General features: G+C 47.3%; 1 protein-coding gene across 2 annotated transcripts in view; it reads left to right on the forward strand.

Moving 5' to 3' along the window:
- The window catches only part of TMPRSS13 (transmembrane serine protease 13), a 208,366-nt gene extending 191,929 nt beyond the window's left edge, over positions 1-16,437 (forward strand). For both annotated transcript variants that reach the window (XM_085647430.1, XM_085647429.1), the window contains exon 13: positions 14,352-16,437. In XM_085647430.1, coding sequence (XP_085503556.1) covers positions 14,352-14,363 — 12 coding nt within the window. In that variant the 3' untranslated portion in view covers positions 14,364-16,437. The remainder of the gene's footprint in view (positions 1-14,351) is intronic.
- Positions 16,438-17,345: the final 908 nt, after the last annotated feature.

Consider the following 17,345-nt stretch of genomic DNA (forward strand, 5'->3'; position numbering starts at 1 on the left):
GTCGGACACATTTGGTTTAGGCACACTACTTTCCCATATGAGAGAGGACTGGGTCCATTTTTACAGGGCTGTTTGACATAGTTTGTGCAGGTTTCAAAGTTTTAGATCATCGTCCCACTATATATCACCGGACATTCAATTGGGTAATTTTGAATAATCCAATATAACTAGTTCTCTATGATGTGTTCACATAGTTATTTACTTTTTCCGTGTTAGCGATTCCATTTGTTTTCTTTGAATGTCCTAGGAAGAACACAAAGGCCACTGGGTAGATTGACAACATTGAAGCTTTTAGTATAGGCATTGATTTATACGTCTCTGCACTAGTAAGTTCTGATTTTTTTTTTAGGAGTTTCCTTTCTATTGTTACCAATGGCGGTGTATATAAACAAGTTAAAATGGAGCCCGTCTTAGATGCCGACTAATACCTTCCTACATCCCGTTCCGCAGTGAACGGGAAGCTTTTGGCCACCAATTTGAAGGCAACCCACATTCACTTCAGGTGGGATGGTTGTTTTGTTTATTATGGCAGGATTAGCGCCGAGACATTTCACATGGGTTGAGTTACCCTCATGTTTATTAGCATGTTATACATTTCCCTATGACTTATGGGATAGTTTAAAGACAACCAGCTAGGGAATTAAGTGCACTGTTGTCTATATTTTCGTTTGAGTTCACTTTTTAAAGGTTTCACCATTATCTTTGGGTGAGGTACAGCAGGACTGAATGTGAGTGCTCTGTTGTGCCCAAGTTATGATAATAGAAAGGAAAGCGATAAGCACATATGCTCCCAGAAAGCTGACACGTGATCCCAGACAGCCATTGTTTGGAGTTTTTCACTTGATAATTTAAACCAAAGATTTATGTTCTTGGGCTGATACCTTGAACAGTCAGATGGTAAGGGGGCGCGCGGTAGGCAGATACAAGCCGTGCTTGGGGATTCGACTACAATGCGTGCTTTGAAATTCGGAGGCCTTTGGAATCCACTTAGGGGAATACGTTTGTTCTCATATGTCTGCTTGCAGGCTGCTTCAAATGATTACCTCAGAATAGTGCTTGTATTACTTTAGCTCTTTTATCACACTTTAATCGTATCGCACAGGATCATTCACATTAGATTTATGTTTTTGTGAGGCATACATGATTGCCCTGTGGGATGTAATGGCATGAACAACGTCAACGAGTTATGGTTCTAATTTACATATCTGAAAGAAACACGTTAGTTAGATTCCTCACCTTAGAATATCCCCAGGCGTCAGGCTGGATCTGGAAAGATTTTTGTAGCAATACCCCTTGCGCGTCGGTAGGCGTCGTCTGCGGCTCCGCGTCCGTCGTCGGCGTCGTGCGCCGGAATAACGTCGTCGGAGTACTTAGACACCGCCCTCGCGCGCTGACGTCTGTTCTTCTTTTTTCCGCGCCAGTAAGCGCCGATCCGGGAAGAGCTTACCCCTAGTCAATTTTTGACTAACTTTTTTGACTTTTTTGGTCGACTGTTGGTGCCGGTAGGATGCCTGGTTTTAAAGCCTGTGACGTCTGTCATCGACTGATGTCGGTCACGGATCACAATCGCCGGTGCCTCTTCTGCCTGGGGGCCGCCACGACGCGGACTCGTGCCCCGACTGTCAGGCCTTGACATCGAAGGCTAGGCGGGAGCGGTGCCACAAGCTTCTCGAGCTTCGCCGCTCGGCTCTGCGCTGCTCGAGGTCCCGGTCCAGGAGGAGGTCCAAGGACCGGTCGCGGAGCCGCAGTCATCGACATCGCTCGTCGGGCTCTTCGGGTAAGTCAAAGCCTCCAAGAAGTCCAAGAAGCGACATCGCTCTTCGGACTCCACTTGCCGGTCGCGCGACTCGGCCGAGGGTCAAGGTGGTTCCACCCCCGCGGCTCCACCGGAGCCGCAGGCGCCGCGTCCATCCCCATACCCTCCGGTCCCTGGGACTGACACGACGCCGGCGGAGATCAGTGCCTTTCTCTCGGCCATGAGAGGCCTGGCTCTGCTGTCGACGCCCGCCGGCGCGTCTTCGGGCCCCGCGGACTCGACTGAGCGATCTCGCGTGCCGGCGGCTCCAGCCCCGGCGCCGTCGACGGCTCCGGCCCCGACGTCGCGGGTCCCTGAGGGATCCAGGCCTGGATCTCTGTCGGTGCCGGTCGACCTCGTCACGCCTCCTGCGCCGGCGCCGACCCCGGTTCCACCACCGGCGTCGTCCCCGGACGACACCGTTCCCCTGTTTACCCCCATTCTGGACCCGACGCCGGCACCGCTGGATGAGCAAGTCATCTACCGTCCGGCTTCTTCCCTTCCTCCTGTGTATCAGGACTCGGATGACGGGGGTGACTGGGAGGGATCTGAAGATCCTCTGGCCAGAAAGGCCTATCTTTCTCAGGACTGGGCAGACGAACTGGGTGATGCCAGTGGTCTGGACACCTCCCCGGACGCTGGTTTCATCTCTCCTCCGACTGTGGCATCGGAGGAAGGTGCAGCTTTTTCAGTGGTGCTGCGCAAGGCGGCCGAAGCCCTTGGGCTAGACTTGCCTGCTGTGGCCGTGAGGACTAACGTCCTCACTGAGGTGCTTCAACCGACAGCAAGCTCCACAGAGCCTCTGCTGCAGTTTAATGAGGCCCTCGTCGACGTTCTCCAGGGCACTTGGTCCAAGCCCTCCACAGTACCTCCTGTGGATCGGAACGTAGCCCGGCGCCACCACCCTGCTCCGGGCGACCCCAGTTTCCTGTCCCAACACCCCACCCCTGAGAGTCTGGTTATCCAGGCCTCTACGTCCCAATCCTCCTTCCCGTCCGCTCCTCCGGACAGGGAATCCAAGAGGTTGGAACAGTTCAGGAAGAAACTGTTCTCGTCCCTGAGCCTGGGGCTACGGTCTTTGAACACCGCTTGCATCTTGGACCGTTACTCCCACTCTCCGTGGGATGCGGTGGAGGACGTGCTGCCCCTGTGTCCGGAGGAGGACCGGACACATCTCTCCCAGGCACTTGCTAATGGGCGAGATGCAGCACGACATGCCATACGGTGTGGACTTGACACCACGGACTCGCTGGGTAGGGCGATTTCCACCACGGTGGCGCTTCGGCGTCACGCCTGGCTGAGGTCCACATCATTTTTGGGCGATGTCCAGAGTTGCCTCATGGACATGCCCGTTGATGGCACTCGCCTTTTTGGTGAGAAGGCGGACAGTGCGCTGGCTCGGTTCAAGGACTCCCGGGCCACGGCCAAGTCCTTGGGTCTTTCGGCCCCGCGGCCGCAAACTTCTGCCTTTCGTCCCTTTCGTGGCCAAGGAAGGGGCGCCTCCTCACGTCCGCCCAGCCACCGGCCGCAGAACCAACCTGCACGCGGACGTGGATTCCGCCTAGGCGGTACTGGAGGTCAACGTGCCGGTCAGTCCACATCCACCCCGGCAGCATCTGCCTCAAAGCCCTCCTAGTCCGAGCTTTCAGGCCCATTCAACGCCAGTGGGCGGCAGAGTTCGCCATCACCTGCTCCACTGGCGCTCCATCACGTCGGACAGGTGGGTGCTGCAAATCCTCCGAAGGAGCTACTCCCTCCTCTTCGAGATGACCCTTCCAGCCATGCCACCGCTGAACCACCGTATGTCGGGGGATCATTTGCATCTTCTACGAGAGAAGTTTCGGCCCTCTTGGCCAAAGAGGCCATCGAGCCCGTTCCAAGGGTCGGAAGTAGGTTGTGGTTGCCATTCACACTACTTTCTGGTTCCCAAGAAGGGCAAAGGGGGCCTACGCCCGATCTTGGATCTCAGGAGCGTCAACGCCTTCCTTCGGAAGGACCGTTTCAAGATGCTCACCTTAGCTCAGGTGCTGGCTGCCCTAGACCCTGGAGACTGGATGGTAGCGTTGGACTTGCAGGACGCTTATTTCCACATCCCCGTCCTGCCGGCCCACCGGCGTTACCTGCGGTTCACGGTGGGTCAGGAGCACTTTCAGTTCACCGTGCTCCCCTTCGGCCTCACCAGTGCCCCTCGGGTGTTCACGAAAGTGATGGCGGTGGTCGCAGCTCATCTGCGCAGTTCAGGGGTCCCAGTCTTCCCCTATCTCGATGACTGGCTGTTGAAGACGGGCTCGCCCCAGCAAGTTGTCTCCCACCTCCAGACTACGGCCGACCTCTTGCACTCGCTGGGGTTCTCCATCAATGTGCCGAAGTCGCACCTGAGTCCTTCCCAAAAGCTCCTTTTCATTGGGGCGGTTCTCGATTCGGCGCAGTTCAGGGTCTATCCACGGAACAGCGGGTCCGGGACATTCGGGCCCTGATTTCCATCTTCCGGCCTCTGTCCTGGGTTTCGGTCAGGTTGGTGCTGCGGCTTCTGGGGCTGATGGCCTCCTGCATCCTGTTGGTACCTCACGCCAGGTGGTGGATGCGGGCTCTGCAGTGGGACCTGAAGTTACAGTGGGCCCAGCATCGAGGCAACCTGTCCAACCACGTCTTGATCTCGGAGGGCACTGCAAACCAGCTGCAGTGGTGGCTCACGAATCGCGATTGGCTCAGCGGCAGATCCCTCTCCCTTCCCCAACCGGAGCATGTCATAGTGACGGATGCATTCCTCTTGGGATGGGGGGGCAATATGGGAGAGGCGGAGATCAGCGGACTCTGGTCTCTGGCGGAGACTCGGCTCCATATCAACCTCTTTGAGCTGAGGGCGATCCGACTTGCACTAAAAGCCTTCCTTCCCTCTGTCCGGGTAAGTGTTGTGCAGGTGTTCACGGACAACACCACCGCCATGTGGTATTGCAACAAACAGGGCGGGGTGGGGTCCTGGACCCTTTGTCAGGAGGCTCTGCGCCTCTGGACATGGCTGGAACATCAGGGCATCACCCTGGTGGTTCAACATCTGGCGGGCTCTTTGAACGCCAGAGCAGACGAACTCAGCCGCCGGTGCATAATGGATCACGAATGGTGTCTGAACTCGGACGTGGCGCAGGGTCTCTTTCTGCAGTGGGGAGAGCCTTGGTTAGATCTATTCGCCACCGAAGAGAACGCGCAATGTCAGCAGTTCTGCGCGTTGGAATTTCCAAGGCGGCACTCGCTCAGAGATGCTTTTCGGCGCGAGTGGAGTTGCGGTCTGTTGTACGCCTTTCCGCCTATACCACTTCTGCCCAGAGTGCTGAAGAAGATCAGGCGAGACCGGGCCCAAGTCATCTTAGTGGCTCCGGATTGGGCACGAAGGTACTGGTATCGCGAGCTACTCAGTATGTCCATCGATCTCCCGATACGTCTGCCTCTTCAGGAGGACCTTCTGTCGCAGCAGCAGGGGACGACCCTACACCCGAACCTGTCCAGCCTCCACCTCCATGCATGGAGATTGAGCGGCGACAGTTGATGCCATTTGACTTGCCTCCTGAAGTCTGTGATGTCATTCTGGCAGCCAGGCGTCCCTCCACAAAGAAGGTATACGCCTGCCGGTGGAACAAATTTGTGGCATGGTGCACAGCAAAGGCTGTGGATCCCCTTTCCGCCCCTCTTTCTGAGGTTCTCCTCTTTCTTCTTTCTTTGGCCCAGCAGGGCTCTGCTCTGGGCACCTTGAAGGGTTATCTTGCTGCAATCTCTGCTTTCTTAAGACTTCCTGATCAGCCTTCTCTTTTCAAGTCTCCTGTTGTTTCCCGTTTTCTGAAGGGCATTACTAATATGTTCCCTCCTGTCCCCTTCGTAATGCCTCAGTGGGACTTGAACCTTGTTCTCACTTTTTTGATGTGTGCTCCCTTTGAGCCCCTTCACAACTGTCCACTTCGTCTACTGACTCTGAAAACTGCCTTCCTGGTGGCTATCACCTCCGCTAGGCGGGTGAGTGAGCTCCAAGCTCTGTCAGCTAAGCCTCCCTTCCTTTCGGTTCATCCGGATAAGGTTGTCCTTCGGACACGCCCTTCTTTTCTTCCTAAAGTCGTGACTCCCTTTCACATCGGGCAATCTGTCACGCTGCCCACCTTCTTTCCGCCTCCGCATCCTTCAAAAGATGAAGAGTGGCTCCACCGTCTGGACCCAAAACGTGCGCTGTCCTTTTATTTGGACCGCACAAAACAGTTCCGGATGGACGACCAACGTTTTGTTGGGTATGTAGGTGCTAAGAAGGGTAAAGCTTTGCACAAGCGGACCATCTTGCGATGGGTCGTGTTGTGTATTAAGATCTGCTATTCCTTGGCGAACAAGGTCCCTCCTGTTGGGCTGAGAGCCCATTCCACCCGGGCCACAGCGGCGACAACTGCCCTGGGACGGGGAGTCCCCTTGCAGGACATCTGTCAGGCGGCGACATGGGCTTCACTGCACACGTTTGCCAAGCACTATTGCCTGGACAGCCAAGTCCGGAGAGATGGCCACTTTGTCCGTTCTGTTCTCCAGGACTTTCTGGTGTGATCTTGGTTCACAGACCCACCACCGGGGTTGGTATTGCTGGGGTATCTATTCTAAGGTGAGGAATCTAACTAACGTGTTTCTTTCAGATGAACAAGCTACTTACCTTCGGTAACAATGTATCTGTAAGAAACACTAGTTAGTTAGATTCCTCACCGACCCACCCAGCCTCCCCGTTCTGCGAACCGACATCTAGGGTTAAGGTTCCCCCTTTCAGGGCCCTAGATTTTTTGGCACCAGTGTCGGTCTCTTGCATGGCTCAACGTCCCTGGCGCGGAAAGCTATGTATAAGAACTGATGTCAGCGCGCGAGGGCGGCGTCTAAGTGTTCCGACGACGTCATTCCGGCGCACGACGGCGACGACGGACGCGGAGCCGCAGACGACGCCTACCGACGCGCAAGGGGTATTGCTAAAAAAAAATTCCGGATCCAGCCTGACGCCTGGGGATATTCTAAGGTGAGGAATCTAACTAACTAATGTTTCTTACAGATACATCGTTACCGAAGGTAAGTAACTTGTTCTTTAGTGAGTCACCCATGACCTTTGACACTTTGGAAGTGTACGCTCAGGAAACGCACAAGTTTACAAATGTATTTATTTTTTCTGAAATAGCAACATTAGGCGTATTCCAGTTCATTATTATAGTATGTGATCCAAACAAATGGTCCATAAGTCCACTATATATTGCAACTTCACAATTTGCACTATGAGTACTCGGGGTGGAGGCAATTGTACGTATGCATTTAATGGTATTAGATAGATCACAGAACTTCAAATGTAAATATGACGATGTGTTTTTCTTTGTCGCAAATATTAATCTGTGATGTTTGATCCTCTATTTGGTTGGTGGCTTATACTGTACACCTATGTTCTCCTTTCAGAATTGTTACCCCCTGAGGAAGGGCACACAGCCCAAAATGCATTTGGATTTGTTCAAAGTGGGATCTACTTAAAAAATGAATGAGTAATGGCAATGGCGAAATGAATTACATATTTTGAATAAATCAATTACATTAAGCAATGATCAGCAACGTATGATTTGTATTTGGAGACCAAATGTAATTGAGCATTTTTAAGAAGTATATTAAAAACATTTGTGAAGATTGGATCTATTCCTCTAGGTGAGGATATTCAGTAGTGTGAAAAGGGGATACTGTTCCTGAGTAGGACAGTGCAGCTTGAGTTATGTTCTCATGCACCCATGATCAGGAGGTGATACCCTTCCCCAGGCAGTGAGTTTGATGAACAGCGGATTACCCTTTGAGTGTAAAGGAGTGGATTGTCTCCCCCCCCTTTATTTTTACATTATGCCCAGTGCCAGCCTGTGGGTGGGAGAAATTCAAAGCCACTCCCTAACCAATGTGTGGTAATAGTTCCCAGGTGTGACCCGAATCTCTTTTCCATCACCTCCCTTTATGTTTTACTGTAACAATCCCCACTGCATCCTGCTCTGCCCAAAACAAGCATGGCAAAACCTTTCTTACCTTGTGCAGTGCTCCTGTGCCCCCACTAGTGGTGTGGCCAGGGAAATGAGCAAACCCTCCACTGTGGTAGCTCCACGCCCACTGGACCTGGTCCATAACTGGCTTAGCGAGCAAAAGAAGGGGCAGGCTCAAGTTTAGCTATGTCTGTCTGTGGTGAGTGGGCTTCTTTGAAGTTAATTAAGTTCCTGGACATACCCTAGATGGTCTGTCCACCAGAGAAACTTGACTCTTTCCCATACCTAAGGCCTTTGTCTCTGCTCTGGGGGCAAGTTCACACAGTATCATGGGGCTATTTAGGTCCTGGGTGACAGTTAAAAGCTCATGCAAATGGGCTTCTAGAGACTTTAGGCAGATAACAGTTAACTTCAAAAGTACTTGTTGTAAAATATTTATTACAGTTCCAACTTTAGCAATAAATAGGGCTTGTAATAAATATTTTACAAAGTCCAAAGATGAACTTTGTAGCGGTTTCCTAAGAGGAGATAGCAAATACTATATTCTATATTGTATCCCAATGCTTTCCTATTAAACAGCTAACTTAGCTACAGTGAAAACAGCCTTAAAGTGCTAGCCGCTGTAAGGGCATATTCAACATTAACCTTTACATGTCCTACTTTTAAATACAATGCACCCTGCCTCAATGGTCGGTAAGGCTTACTTGGGGGTGAAATCTAAAAATGTAAAAGAAGAGTTTTAGGCCTGTCAAAAGAGATTATATTGATGGGTTGAATTTTCAGCTTAAACCTGTGCCAACAGGCTGGTGGTGGCAGGCCTGCAGACATGTTTGCATTGTCACTGCAGAGGTTGGCAGAATGAGTGCCTCAGTCCGCTGATGACATTTAACTTGCAGGCCCTGGGTACACTTTGGGTACCATGTACTAGAGACTTGGAGGTAAGTTAAATATGTCAGTTAAGGGTATACTAATTTCATCATATTGAAAAGTGAGCACATGGATTTTGCCTCTGGATAGCAGGTGTAAAGTGCATGGAGTTCTATAGCCAGCAAAATTGGGGTTCAGCAAAAAGGCAAAACAATCCTGGGTGACTGTGCAGAAAGAACACTTTTCCAACATTCCCGCTATCCAGCCTACAGTATTCCTCCCACTCAAGCTCTGTGGTACTGCAGCAGAGCGAACAGTATTGAGCACCTTTAGGCCTCTATCTTAACTCCCTCTATTCACAAAAGTAATTGATAGGTCAATAGGCAATTTGTTGAAGCTAAACATCTTCTCGATTCATCTCAGCCAGGATTTCAAATTCAGCACAGCATGGAATCAGATATGCTATTAGCTATGGAATGGCTACAATAAATTCTAAATAGAAGCAGCACAGGAGCACTGATCTTAGAGCGGAGAACTGCTTTTGATAGTCTCTCATACCATTCAAGAAGAGGAAGTAGAGTGGTTTACCTCTTTTTAATTTTTTTATGAAGTCTTATAGTCAAGCTTTTCATATTCTGTTCAGCATCTTACTCTATTATTCAAAGGGGTCCACAGGGCTTGTCACTCAGGCCTGCACTATTCAATCTATATTTCGCCCTTAGCTGCATTGATCGGATCATTCCACTTTCAGTAAATAGTGTACTCCGAAGAGAGGCAGACAGTCATCTCCTTAATGAGGATTCTTACTCTGTATTGACTAAATGTAAGCACAGACAGTTATATGCTGCTCCTTGTATGCTAATTAGCTCATTAACACTGAATGGTGACAATATAGATTTGGTGGTCTTTGGGGAGGGGGCTCCTTCTACTTGGTCCCAGTTTTGGTCATGACTGCTGTAGATTCAGGTAAGAGCAGGGGGGTTCTTGTAGATAATATGTTAACCTTTCAAAATGAGATCAATAAAGTCTGCCCAAGTTTCTATTTTCACCTCCGCCTACTGCATCGGGGGCTTGCTTGCTTTAGTGATGGATCACCGCAAAGCAGTAATTCGGGCATTAGTCTTATCAAGATTAGACTACAGCAACTCTTTGTATGTGGGACAACTTGTTGTTCTCATTAATAGACTACAGCTTGTGTGCTGCCAGATTGCTGTTAAACATATTCCAGCTCAATCCCATCAGAAGCCTTGTTTGCGCCTTGTTTGCTTTACCTTCATTAATTGCAGGTGTGACAGTATACAAAATTGTAGCAGTTTAGGGATCAGTCTTGGGTTCTTTGGGAATTGTTTCTACAATTCTTGGGAGCTTGGCTGGATCAGTGTAAATCCAGTCACCAGGAGGAGACTGGATTTACCTCTGGTGCTCCTCTTGCCTTTGAGGTTAGTTCCCTGATTTTTCAAGTGGCTGGAGAAGCCAAAGTATAGTGCTTTGTGTAATGCAGAACCAAAGGGGATGATGGACGGAGTGTTGAACAATCAAGCACTCACACCCAGTCAACTGATCTGGGTTTACTCCATCATCATTCTTTAGTTCACTCTGCCACCCCAGTTCAGGCAGGACCATATGCAAATCAGTCTGACCCTGCGCCTCATGGGAACAGTCCAGCCCGAACTGCCATGCCATGTCTCCCCTGAACCTGTGTAATGCTGGCCATCTTAGTCCAGTGGCTTCCGGGGGGGGGGGGGAGGGGAGACAGCAGGCAATGTAGCTCTTTTAGAAATGCGATTATCAGGATCAGGTCTATTTTTTTAGGAGGACGACTTTGAGTGGCACCGAAATTGGGTGTTACCCTCATCGAGGTGCAAGAGGACTAGGGCCAGGACTGCTGTTATGAAATTGGTATGTGGAATTTACTGTTTTAGTTTCTTTAGCGGGAATAGTTGAAATGAAGCAATTTTTGTAAATTTAACAATGTGAGAAACAATTGTGAAATTTTGGTCGATAGTGAAGCATAGCAGTTTCGCAGAGGGCACCCTTTTGTGGGTGATGCAGAGGTGAGACAATTGTACATTATGTTTAGTTGATTTAAAGTGCTCTGGTCATCTATATACTATGAAGGATTGGTTGAGACAATAACCTTGAGTTTGTCAAGGGTGTTATTAATATTATTTTATTTAATGTTAACCATTCTTCAATGTTTTCTTCGAAATTTCCAGCTGGATTTTTACACCTCCATTTTATGTTATGTTATGTTACTTGTATCTGTTGAAGGCACGTACACCGGAATGGTTTCTTGGCGCTAGGGTAATAGGAGTGCATCATGCTGCACGCTGTTTTAGTCATATGCCTGTTTAAAGAGCCATGTTTTTAGGAGTTGCCTGAATCTCACCTAGCAGGGGGTAGTTCTGATATCAAGAGAAAGGGAGTTCCATATGCGGGGGCCAAGTACTGAGAATCTGGAACGACTTGTTTTCTTCTTTTTGAATTTTGGGCTCATCAGGAAATTCATAGGGATGGATCTGAGTTTTCGATTGGGGGTGTATTTTTAATTCTGGTGTGTATGAAGGCTGGGCTTCGTCCATAGATGGACTTAAAAATGATACAATCAGACTTGCAGACAGTCCTTTGTTTTACCGGAAGCCAGTATAATTTTCTCATCAGCGGGGTGATGCAGCAGTGCCTGGGCTGTTGAAACATTAGCCCGGCTGCCCGCTTCTGTCCCAGTTGGAGCCTGCGATTGAGGTCTTTGGGAGCCCCAAATAGAGAGAGTTTGCGTAGTCTATCCGAGAGATGACTAAGGCAATGATAACTTTTGAAGGGCTTCAAAGGTAAGGAACTTGCAGATTTTCCTAATTTTGTGGAGTTGCAAGAAGCAGGAGGAGGTTACTGCTCCTAGTTGGGGTTTCATCAAGAGATCTTCGTCAATGAAGGCCCAAGACTTTTTACTGATTGCTTAGGCATATTGGGAGCGCCCATTGCAGAGGCTAGAATGAAGGAATTCCACAAATCGTACTTGTTTTTGTGATGACAATTTCTGTTTTATTAGAATGTAATTTTAATTGATTGTTGTTCATCCAGTCAAAGATGTACTGCATCATGTTTTGGAAAGCTTCATTTGATTCCCGGAAGTTGTCAATAGTATAAAATAACTGCATTTCATCAGCATAATTATCAATTCGGACATTCCGTTTTTTAAGGGAGTGCATATACAGATTTAAAAAATGAGGAGACAGGAAGGATCGTAGGCGTACTCCACAGTACAACTGAACTTTGGGTGAACTGAAGGGAGACAGTCGAACCGATTGTGAGCTGCCCTTTAGAAAGGAAATGACCCGGTCAAGCACTGTGCCCCATAAACTCGTGGATCTGACATGTTCCACTATGAGATTATGGTTGACCTTGTAGAAAGCTGCTGATAGGTGCAGGAGGACCAGCGCCTGAGTGATGCCCCTGTGTGCTTCTTCTTGCATATCATCCACTACAGAAATGAGGAGAGCTTCAGTAGAATGGGCTGACCGGAAACCCATTTGGTCAAGGAAATGGAACTCCTCTAGGATGCAACAGAGGTGTTGAGTGACATATGCCTGTAGAACCTTTCCTAAGTAGGGGAGTAAGGTGATGGGATGGTAATTTTTCAGAACCAATGGGTCTTCGTCGGATTTCTTTTGGAGTGGTACCACTATAGCCTCCTCAAAGGAGCTAGGGACTCTGCCTTGATTGAGGGACAAGAGAAGGAGGGAGATGGCTGGGTCGGGGAAGAGAGAGAATACTGTTTTAGGACCTGTGGGGGACAAGTGTCATTTGCAGATCCCAACATAACTTTCGTCAGCAGGTCCACAAGACAGTCCTTGCTGATAACGGGAAAATCAAATAGTGTAATAGAGTTTCTATCTTCAAAGGAAGTTGCGTTGAGGAGTGAGCTAGGAGGAATGATGTCTTTTATCATCTAGATTTTGTCAATGAAGAAGGAGTTAAGGATGTCTCACAGGTTTCCAGTGTGTAGGATTTGTAGCGTCACTCTATGAGAGTTCAGAGACAATACCGAAGATCTCCTTTGATTTATTCACTGGGTTTAAATTTTAATCTAGAAAAAGCAGATATAGCTTGCATTATTGATTTCTTATTTACTTCAAAGTGCTGTGTATAGACTTCCTTTTTGTCAAGCGACTAGTTGTTCCACAAGTTATGTTCCATGCGGCGAAGTTAAAATTTGGCCAATTTAAGGTCTTCTGAGAACCATTTAGACGCATCATGGGATCTAGCCTGTTTGGCTTTGCGAACGGGAGCATGCGTATTACTGGCCACTGTTGGCCAATTGGAGATAATTTCCTCGTTTCTGTCTAAGCTCTCGTTTGGGTTAGGTAGGGTGCTTGGCAGTGAGTCACAGAGGGCGTTGAGGTCTACTCTGGTTTAGTTCCTGGAGAGAATTCCTGGACATGTGGGTGTTTAAGAGGGAACAGGCCAGTCAATGGGATTTCAGTTAATGATGTGTAGTTCTTTGTGTTTTTTACAGATCTTGTCGATGGAAAAATTGCAATGTTGATAGCAATAGAAGTTAGAGTGTAGAGGGAGCCTGGTAGAGTGTGGGGCTACATACAGTCCGCTTTCACTTCACTTTACACTACTTGTTATTTTTTCTCTGGCCTGTCGGACGCAGCTTTTGATTGGTGGGACAGTAATGTCTTCATTACTGAAAAGTAAATAGTTTGGCTCATTTTCAGATGTAGTCGGAGGATCATGCCCAGTGTTACGCCCTTAGTACCTTCAGTGACCTTCTCTTGTGGGCGTGGTTCGGCTTTCTGCTTGGAAGGTGGCTCATACATTAGCTGAATCAGGGTTCACGACTTGGAGGCTAGAAGAGAAGGTTTTACTGTACAAAACAAACTGCTTTAATAGATGTACTTTTTTACGAGAAAGGACGTTAGCGCGTTTTTACATTGCAATGGTTTTACTTGTATTGCTTTAAATCAGCACCGAAAAAAACAAGTGACTAAAAAAAGAAGAAAAAAAACCCCGAGAAATTCCAGTTAGAGCTTTTGGAGACACATTTACCTCGAACAAAGCTTCAACGCCGCAGTCCTTGTCTCTTTATACAGACTGTTCAATGTGCCATGTCGGAACCAACCAATGCGTCCTGCCTGGGTCCTAATGCTTGGCTTGTTCCACCAGGGGGCGATCTACTCCTGTCAATGTATCTTTCATCAGCAGTTTCACATGCATAGCAGCAGGTGCATAGGAAATATGACGTCGGTGTGTTGTGAGATGCTGGCCACACACACACACACACACACACACACACACACACACACACACACACGCACTCGCTCTTTCTCTCCCCTCAAACGCGATCGAACTAAAATCAATTCCTTTCGGTGCTCATGACAGATCAAAACAGTATTTTGCGTCACAGCTGTCGTGTTTGCAGAAAGCATGCCCTTATTCTTTGCAGTGCCTATATTGTTGTATGGGATCTCGGCTTAAAAAAGTGCACTGTATTTATGCGGACAAAATGCGTATTTTAATGATTACGTTCTGTAGTGTGCAAAGGAGAAATTAATTATCTGTATATTGTGCTAATGTAGTTAAAATGACCCAGAAATGCTTACTTGTGATTGTATACATTTTGACAATTCTTCAAACTATACCCTTAATATATACATTATTATTTTTTACCTCTCCAGCGCAATCAGTGAGACCCAAAATGGCTCCGGATTCTTCCCTGCGATGATTTCTAAAGAGGACGAAACAAACCCATGTTGGAAGGACACCAGAGGAACTAAAAGCAGGCACTGAACTGTTTTAGGACTTTTTATTTATTTGCTGTGTTTTTTGCTGTTGTTCTGTGGACACTGCCTCTGGCGCGAAGAAATGCACTTTTCACAGCGTAAGCCATCACAACTGTATACTGTAGAGCGGATTTATTGTGAACGAGGGACCAGCACTGAGAATGACGTCTGTGGGATCAGTTAGTAACATAACAAACCATGGCACATAAAATACGGAAAAGTGGAACGCATCGTCAAAACACAGCCCCCCTTAATGTCGGAAACACTTGATTCAGAAAGTGAATACACCCTGGTATCCACGGGGCATGCAAATGAGCCATGACCACTACTCTGAAGGTGCTTCCGCATCTTAACAGGATGCTGCGGATTTAATGGTGCAGTCCACCCCAACACTCCCGCTGTATTGTCTAACGAGAGGATTAGAATGCACTAGGCTAGGGCCTAGGCATATACCCGTAAGCTCTCTGGATATCACAGCTGATGCGTAATAAATCCCTAGAGCCAGGATTAGTACTAAAATACAATTTTGCATCCAGTATTATCAACCTATATTGTGGCTGCTTAAAACAGCAGGTAATGATCCGAACGAGAGTGGCGCTGTATACAGCTGCATAAGCGACCTCTGCTGGGCAGTGGAGGCATTGCAGCCTCTTTTGGGACTTACCCACCAATAGGGCCCTGCGATTGTCCTAGGAGCTGCTAGACTACTTCTGGATTCTGCCTGCAGATCTCATTTAGCCTGTGTTTCCTCCGGATCATGACTAGGTCTGTTCATCTACACTGGAAATAAGTTTGTCCCGAAGAGAGGGGCATGTAAGTGCCCAAAAAGTTTTCCTGGTGAAAACGAAAGGAAGGGAAAGCTAGGTGTTTAGCTGTAACCCTTACCTACCTCCAAAGGGCATCAGTGTCCTGTAAATGTGACACACAGATGCCAAGTATGGACAGGACAGCCAAGTGCCGCCTTATATTCATCTCTGCAAGCATATCTGTTGCCAGGCACAGGACCGACTGTGCTTTCTGTGGGATGTCTGTCAACGTTTAGGACTGGAAACTAACCCGGAAGCCACAAAGAGATTCAGCACATTCAAGCCCTGTCATGGTGGCCGGATTGGGTAATGCTTACCCATTCAGCATACGTAGGGCGTTCACAGCAGCCCGCTGTATGTTGGTGCTAGTTTGGAGATAAGTCAAGCCCAATGAATCACTTAAGCAGTAAGTCTACCCAAAGTAAAAACAACATATTAAAAACAAGTGCGTTTGGATGGGCCTCAAATTTTCCGAAATGGCGCGGCCAGTACTGTTGTACAACTTGGAAGTTGTACACATTTGAATAGCTTAGCACCAAGAATAGGTAAAATTCATACCACTGTGTCTCCGAAAGAATCCAGGCCATCTCATTGGGCAAATCCCCCTACACATAGGATGATTTTGCATAGAACAGCTGTGTTCAAATTATGTCAAACACTATTTTCCCCAGCCAAATATATATGTCAAATGTTTCTTAAAAAGAACACTATGTAAGGAATTTATATTTTAAGCCAATGTGTTAATGAGTCTACAAAATGTGGTACTATTGCATTTTTTTCTCCATTACTTAAAAGGTATACATTTGCGGAACACAAAAGAGGAAACAAAAGCATTCTCTAATGTAGCCCTTGGGATCAAATGGTTTGTTTTAGGATTTCCAATTGTGCGGCTTGCCTTTAGAAGAGGTTTTTACCTTTTTCTGCTTTTCCAAAGTGGATAACAGGAAATCAGGGCTCTTACATTCACTGATATTGTGGTGCCAAATGTTGAACCAGGAAACAATACGGTGCTTTCCCAGTCTCTTCTTCAGGATTAGATGCTATTGTATGACTTGTAAGCCTGTACCACTTTAAGCATGGACCTGCAAGAACTGGATCAACGAAACATAGGAGAACTTGAAATTGTACATATCATAGATTATTTTAAAGCCATTAAAATATCAATCTAGAAAACATTGCTATTTGAGTGCATTCTGATTTATTGTTTACTTTTTTCCGCATGATCCTGTTCATATATGTATATATTCACTGAAAAAAATCAAAGGTTACAGGAACATTATAGTTAGGAAGCACAATTTTGAAAAAAAACCTTAGAAATTCACTGAAAAAAACAATGGTTACAGGGACGTTATTCTAACTACTGGTTAATGTAACATGCAACTTCAATTAGAAATATATAAGAACGAAGACACAAGCATAGTTATGTAATGCGTCTGAATGACGAACTATTCAAAAATTGTAGCGATGCATACTGGTTTTTTCTCATGCCAGAGAATCTTAATAAAAATTGTTAAAAAAAAAAACAGGGACGTTATAGTTAGGCTTAGATTTCACTCGTACAAAACCATTGAAATTCAGCAGTTATAGTTACCTGGGCTAACGATGACTTATGCCCTCGCAATGCACTGCTTATTAACTCACATTTTACACCACTCATGACATGGTCAGTGACATCACTGATGACATCTCAAAGGACATCACTGATGACATCATCCAGTGAGTGTATTTGATAAGACTTTATGATTGTTAAACATGTATAATAAGCTACAACAAAAGTTAAATTAGTAGACTAGGTGTACTACTAACAAGTGATGTTACTTCTATCATATCTTATGTGAGTGGCTTGGTGACTGCGTCCATGTGTGAGTGGGTGCCTGAGTGGCCCGCAGGATCAGGGCTAGGGGTCAGGGTATTCCTACCTTGCCCCCTTTCCTTTTTAAAAAAGTTTTTATTTTGGACTCGGCTGAAGCTGAGACCCAAGATTCCTGCCACTACTTCCTGGTTGAAATGTTGGCAGAAAATCCGATACAAGCACTGGGACTGTCGGCTCCCCGGAGGATCTGGTTCCCTAGATATACAAATT

The sequence above is a fragment of the Triturus cristatus genome, chromosome 3_2, assembly GCF_964204655.1.
Source record: "Triturus cristatus chromosome 3_2, aTriCri1.1, whole genome shotgun sequence".
NCBI classification, from domain to species: Eukaryota; Metazoa; Chordata; class Amphibia; order Caudata; family Salamandridae; genus Triturus; species Triturus cristatus.